This window comes from Fulmarus glacialis, unplaced genomic scaffold, assembly GCF_000690835.1.
Source record: "Fulmarus glacialis isolate BGI_N327 unplaced genomic scaffold, ASM69083v1 scaffold48256, whole genome shotgun sequence".
NCBI classification, from domain to species: Eukaryota; Metazoa; Chordata; class Aves; order Procellariiformes; family Procellariidae; genus Fulmarus; species Fulmarus glacialis.
This window is the reverse complement of record NW_009220929.1, coordinates 6,155-13,125: the sequence shown is the minus strand read 5'-3', so window position 1 is coordinate 13,125 and position 6,971 is coordinate 6,155. Positions and strand designations below refer to the sequence as shown.

Sequence of the window (6,971 nt, the reverse complement as noted above, 5' to 3'; positions counted from 1 at the left end):
AGACCAACCAGTTCTCTGATATCAGAGTGCAGAAACCAGCCTTTCTCTTCCTAGGGGCATTAATTTAAATGTCTCTCCTTGACAGCCATCATTTTTCACAAAAACTGTAGGAACTTAATAAACTTCAGATATCTTACTCTCTCAAATTAGGCTGAAATAAACATAAAAACATTAAACATTAAAAAAAAAGCCTTTTTGTTTTTACTATGAGGGTGGTCAAACACTGCAACAGGTTGCCCAGGGAGGTTGGGAAGCTCTTACCCTTGGCATTCTTCAAGACACCACCCTGAACAACCTGCTGTAGTTGGGCCTGCTCTGAGCAGGGGGTTGGACTCGACAATCTCCAGAGGTCCCTCCCCACTTCAGCTATTCTGTGAGTCTGCAATTCTGCTGGACTGTAAAACAAAACAACAAAACAAAAAACAAGACTGTTCACATCAAAGGAAAATTAAAAGGGTCAGGGACCAGGTTCAGGGGTTAGGGCAGGGCTCAGGGTCAGGAGTCATGTAAACAAAAGCATAATAAATCTATGGCCTCATCTCCTTAGCTTTCATCATTTATTCAGGAATGTAAGTACAATTAAGTGGCTTAAAAACCCACTCAGGAATGTAAGCAAGGATATGGAAGTGTTGCATGGCTAACAATACTTTTTAAAAATGCATCGACTATAGTTCTATAAATATCCAAGATAAAATACCAACCTCAATTAACTCTCCAATTTTAAGGACTATAAATAGAATTTGTGTACAGAAACTTTAACAGCTTCCCAACAGTGTACTTAGAACTCCTAGACACCAGAGAAACACTTGCTTGTTAATAATCCAGGAGCTATGACCAAGATACTTGTGTGTCAAATGAGAAAGGACTGAGCTTTCATTTACACAACGAATTTAACATTTCCTCGTTTGTCAAGTTCCACAATAGCAAGTTCTTTCAAGACTCGTATTCTTGAGTCAGTGGCTTTCATACTCATCTCGTTCATCTGCGAAACACTCAATGCTGCTCTGTAAGACAAAAGCAAACTATTTAGCAAAACAGGGTTTCAAACATAAGGTCTGGCAGAAAAAGGCTAAAAAGCGCATACTGTTTAATGAATGACTTTTGCGAGTGCTCTGTAATTCTCATGCTTACTCAGATTATCATCAACTTTTCTGTGCTACTTCAAATTAAGAACAGTCATTTGCTAATCCAACCTTAAGGTTAAAGAGACAGAACTCCCGAGTTAAAAACTTCCTCATTTTTAATATCAGCCTGCAAGAAATCCACAGCACACATCCCAGACAGGGGTCAGGGCTCAGGGAGGCCGGAGGGTTCGGGGATCATGGTTTAGCATTAGGGCTTTGCTTTTCCAGCCTGGATGCAGATTCCAAAAGCTAGAAGGGTTTGGCGGTATGACTGTGTCAGCAAAAGCTTCCTGAATAGACCCAGTTTTGGACATTTGTACAGTGAAAAAAATCTGTTTCTGAAGAACCTGTCGTTCAGTTCTGAAAATTATCAAATCATACAAGCCATTTTTATAAAAATTAATTTAGGGGGTTTTGTATGATTGCCTAACACTTTGGGGTATGTACCTAACCATGAAGAGTGTAGGGGAGTAAAATCAAATTATGAAAATGTAATATAGCAGCAAATGGTTAACTAGCTGTTTTTGTTTAATTTGAAAAGGCTGAATTTCGTTACAGCTTATAAAATTCTTAATAATGAATGGCTTTAAGTCTTACTTGTTCTTATTTACAATGAAGTGGTTAAATAACTCCCTGTACAAATTGTTCAAGTCTGCTAGTTTAACAGTACTTCTGATACTCCTTGGTACAGTCATAAGTATTTCCTCAGTCAATGGTTTGAATTGTGATTCTAAAAAATTGGAAATAGAAGATATTTGTTTATTCAGAAATAAGGCCAAAGGTAGAAAGTACATCCATTACTTTTTAAGAAAGCCCCTAAATAGGTCTAAAGGAAGATTTTCCAGCAGGAGGAAGGAGAGACAGAAGTTACTCCCTCCAAACTATCATTGTATCTGCAGATCCAGTGAAAAATCATTTAATTTGACATCTAATGGGGATTAATAGATTTGGTCTGTCAGTGACTATGTTTTTCTCCTTTTTTTTTTTTCTTTTTTAAAAGAACTAGGAAAATTCCTTTCTATAAGTAGGGATAAATGGATTAAACGAGCTATTTCTATGGTAAGACTAGGACATCATTTCTCCCAGACCATAAACACACCACTATCCACTTCAATACCATCAAAAGCAAGAAGAACTCCCAGAGACATGGGAACTGTATGTGGAATATGACTAAGGGCTCACTTGCTTATATTAAAGTTTAAATTTTTCACTTCACATAAAAGCAGTTGTTACTAGTGCTTGAGAGTGAAAACAGTGAATTTACTGTGCATCGTAGGCTCTATGTTTTTTAAATAAAAGAGCTTAGAAACCATACCTAGGTCTCAGCCTATACCTACTTACTGTGAGATTTGCCTGTTGTACTAGGGGTAAAACAGCCCTTATTTGTCAACTGAAGTTATTTACAGTATTTGCCTTTTTCTGAAAGTAAAACAGTTTAATTCATTACTCCCTGAATTCTAGATGGAACTTGATATGTTTAAATAGTACAGAACTATTAGAGTTCAATATTAGAGATGGAAGTCTTGAGAGATTGACACTAGTCACAAAGCTTACTTACTGGGGCTGGGGGTGTGTGTGGGAGATCAGTCAAGAGGAAAAAAAAAAAAGAAAACAGCAGGAAGATTATTCTTTCAGTACTTACCTTCAGTTGAGCTAGGGACTGTAGATCCTGAACAAAATGGCTAAAAATAAACGAGATAATGTCAGGATTTGTTGGAATTTTGTTTAGAAATTATTTTTTACAATTTCATTTCTGCATTAGTAATTACATTTTACTATCTGGTAACCAAGGATCTTGCAGCCACTGAAGTCAACAGCAGAATCTTAGGCATTAAACAAACCCTGGTTTCAAATAAAAGTAAGTTTAAAACGGATACAGAAAGATTTATATACAAGTCAGATGAGCCTTTTCAGCTTTCTCCTTTACATTCCGGCACGGATCCAGCTGAAGCACTGCACATGCAGCAAAGGAAAAAGCAATCCTATTCTCAAGCAATCTTCAGAGGCTGACAGTTCTGATAAGCTGAAGGCAGCTACATCTAACTCTCCTCAGCCAGAAATACAGCTCTGACGAAAAAAATCCCAGGGCCTTTGTGACATCTTTCCATTCTTTCTGCCTTTCAGAGAACATCTTCAAAACACACTGAAGGACAACATAGGGACTGATACCAATTAAACTGGCCTCAGTAGCTGTAGGATATAGCTACATTTTGCATTGGGCCTGGTTTATGCCAGCTGTATCTTAAGCGCTTTAAAATTAAATAATGGAAAGACAGAAATTGAGAGCATTTATCCAGGTAGGAGAAGATATTTGCAAAGAAAAGACTGAATGAAGCTGCAGGATACTGGATGGCTTTCATGCAAACCAACCGTGGCAATAAAGGGACAGAACGCGAGGCATCCTTTGACAGAAGAGTAGCGGGCAGTGAGAAGACATGTACGAAAAGATAAGGTCAATAAGGTAATTAACACTCTATTAACCTTCTTTAATATTTTGCTTTTAATATGAGACCCAGACCAAATCTTTGCAGATAATTATATTAAAAGTTTGTGCTTTGAGTAGCAATGGGATCTATGTTCTGCTGCATTACAGTTAGAATATACTTATTGTTACTCATATTCCAAAATGTATTTAATATTTTACAGGAAATTAAATTTCTCTCCATTTTGATATACATTGGTTTGAATCAATTACATTCTTCACTCCCACCCAAAGGCTTCTTACGTAATGCATTAACAGAACAATAGGATTGACAAGAGCAACCAACTGCATCTCTGAAAACGAACATAAACATAACCCAATTAAAAAATAAGGGGAACACAGTCTTCCGTCAAAGCAAATTTTTCCTTTGTGACAATTTAATTGGAACAAATCACAAACTTAATCAGTATACAATAAAAATGAAAAGGTTTGTTAGAAACTTTAGTCCCATTTCTGAAAAATTCCATTCATTTGAGAGGTATTAAGTCACAAAAACAGCCCTTCTGACTTCAGTTGAGCTACTCAGGATTAATGGTTTCTGGAATACTGACACTCTGTGGCCTAATTACCTCTTCCACTAGCAATTCCATTTCTTTAGCAGTTTGGCAGGTTAACTGCTGTGCTGCAGCCTGTTCTTCTTCTGACAGAGGTAAGCGCTAGAGGAAAAAAAAAAAAACACAGAGAACTGATACTTTCAGTTCCTAGGGTGATGATATTTACAGAAGAACTCAATGTTTGTGTAACCCTTTTCTCATGGAAACTACTAGTAGACTCCTACTTTCCTTCAAATGAAAGCAAATTTATAAGCTAAGTATTTCTGAAAAATCCAGCCATAATATTCCTTTAACATCAATACTATAAATGATTCATTGGAAAGAAGATAAATTATTCAATACAATTAAGTATTTCACTTAAAGACATTTCTCCATAACAGTTTAATCCATCTTTGGTTTAAGAAATATACAAAGTACAAGAAAATCTTTATCTAAACAGTCTAAATGTAATTCAAGATACAAGTCTTCCACTTTAACAAAATCCAAATATGAAATTATTCTTGGCAGCATATCCTTGGAACACAGGGAGAGAAAATATTTTTTCCTTTCTGTGACATATAACTACTGTCTTTTAAATCATTAAACAGTACATTTTATCTATAGAGGCTTACCAGTAACTTGTCTAGAGCTGTTGATAGATTAAACACAATCTCAGGGCACTGTCATTAGAACACTAAAGTGAGAGCTGAGATCTGGGAATATGTTTTAGTCACACCAATTCTGTCTTTGCGACTAGACTATCATTTAGCTTTTTTGATCTAAATCACCTTATTTGTAAAGGGACAAAATTAATACTTTCACAACCTCTTCAAAACTGTCGTGAAGCAGTGTCTGAAGACCACTTACGAAAATGTGTTGTTTGTTGTTGGGTTTTTTTAACAGATATTAGCATTATCATGCTGAGAAAAACTTCTTTCTTTGCACTATCAGCAATTCCACCACACATGTAACAATGCTTTGGTTTCAACTTACTCACTTTAGACAGTGAAAATACATTTGCCATTTAAATAGTTTCACGTTCTAATTTCTTTAAGGTAGCTACTTTTAAAAAAATTAGTATAGAACTGTGACACAGCTGTGCACAGAGGCATCAATTTCTATGAAACTATTCAAACGTATGTCACACTAGTCACACCATTATGGTATTACTTCAACTCCAAAACTGAATACCGCTAGCTCAACTGTTGAGTGATGAATCAGGCTTGTGATTTACAAAAAGAGCTCCAATCTTGCAAACATTTCTTCAGGTAAATGGTCTGCTTATCTTCTAAGAGTCTTCTAAGAGCCTGCACGTATAACAGTTTCCAATGGAACTACTCATGTCTATGTAAAGGTTACTCAAATACATGTTCATGTACAGGAGTGAGACCTGAGTGATTAAAATGAAAATACTACCTCAAGACCAGTATGTTGCTGTAATTCCTGAACCGTCTTCATTGTGTTCTTTAGAGCAGCACGGATGCCCTTCATGCATTCTTTCTGCTCTATGGAAATTTTTTCCATCTGCATACATAACGTTTTATAACGAGATTTCACCACTGAGAGTTCTTCCAAGAGAGCAGCTGGATTTTCCTATGTAGAAATTAAAAGTACATTTAAACTATTTAAGAAGAGAAAATTAAGGTGGCCACATACCAATTAAAAGTGTTGGCATTAAAACCACTAAAATATAACATGAAATGACCCTTTACAATGAAAAGTGTAGCTGTGAGCATGTTTCATCTATACATTTAATTTTTCATAAGCAAAAGTGATAGATAGTGTTAATAAAACAGCACAACTCCATGGTTCCACAACAAATACAGGAGGATGAATTTCTTGTGTTGGTGAATTTTAACGGCTTTTCTGAATTGGAATAAATTAGGGACTTCTAACTAAAAAGATTATTTTTCCACTATATGTCACAATATTCATGGAGACAAGGACTTTTTTATAAAACCCTTTACATGCTGCCATTTTTTGTCTTCCTCTTCCTTTCATCTCTCCCCCAAATCTGAATTTAGTCATTGCTTACTAGCAAGTTTATCTTTGATCTCAGACCAAGGGTGTGTTTTAGCTCAGATTGGAATCTGTCTCTTAAATGTAAGTGTTAACGCTACTACTCATTTCTCAAAGCAAAACATGGAAGAATTTCACTATACCAAGAAATCAAGGAAGTTTTGTTGGTTTCTGCACTGAATTCATATTAGGCCCATTATCTTGATATATGATGCAATATTTTAATGATAACAACAACAATAAACAACCAACTAACAACTAGATAAAAGAACAGCCAAATATGTTTTAGGATTAAAGAAAATTACCCATTTATTACCAACTTTATGCAAAACGCAGTAAAATCTATTACTTCCATCTGAAAATACTACCTCTGCTGCTGCGTCATCAGGAAGACTTTTCATTATTTCAAATTCCAGTCTGTGTTGAATATAATCCAGATCAGATTCTGCCTTCTGGAACTAAAATATTTAAGGTCAGCCACAGTGTATTAAAAACCAAAAACTGCAGACAAACCGCAACCATTCGCCTTTCCTGTATTTCAGGAAAGCAGAAGCCAGATGCCTCCATTTTAAAGGTTTGTGTACTATAAAATTAAGTTTCTATTCCTCCAATCTATTCCATTAGCTAATGTTTGCCAATTATGCTGACACACTTCTAGCCTGAAAAATATAACGCAATAAACTTTCAGACTTAACATAACCATTTTCTTCTCACATGTAAGAATTAAATGTGTGTGTACACACACATACTTCTATTAATTTTATCCTCTTTCCATTTGTCTAACCCAAATTACCCAATTGTTTTCTTGCCATT

The 6,971-nt window shown here is 35.6% G+C and overlaps 1 protein-coding gene across 1 annotated transcript; it reads right to left on the bottom strand.

Annotated features, from left to right (window-relative positions):
- Nucleotides 1-830: 830 nt before the first annotated feature.
- Nucleotides 831-6,694, bottom strand: SKA2 (spindle and kinetochore associated complex subunit 2). Its single transcript, XM_009580907.1, has 6 exons — nucleotides 6,527-6,694; nucleotides 5,556-5,732; nucleotides 4,176-4,262; nucleotides 2,767-2,806; nucleotides 1,722-1,854; nucleotides 831-1,004 (listed from the first exon to the last, which is right to left on the bottom strand). The coding sequence occupies exons 1-6, from the start codon at nucleotides 6,557-6,559 to the stop codon at nucleotides 878-880; spliced, it is 597 nt and encodes a 198-aa protein (XP_009579202.1). The 5' UTR covers nucleotides 6,560-6,694; the 3' UTR covers nucleotides 831-877.
- Nucleotides 6,695-6,971: the final 277 nt, after the last annotated feature.

Excerpts from the sequence above, each read along its gene's own strand:
- SKA2 (XM_009580907.1), bottom strand. The coding sequence starts at position 6,559 with ATGAAAAGTCTTCCTGATGACGCAGCAGCAGAG. Across the intron at positions 1,855-2,766 it reads AGTCCCTAGCTCAACTGAAG|AATCACAATTCAAACCATTG; the intron begins GTAAGTACTGAA and ends CCAATTTTTTAG. Across the intron at positions 1,005-1,721 it reads TTCATTGTAAATAAGAACAA|AGCAGCATTGAGTGTTTCGC; the intron begins GTAAGACTTAAA and ends TTTGTCTTACAG.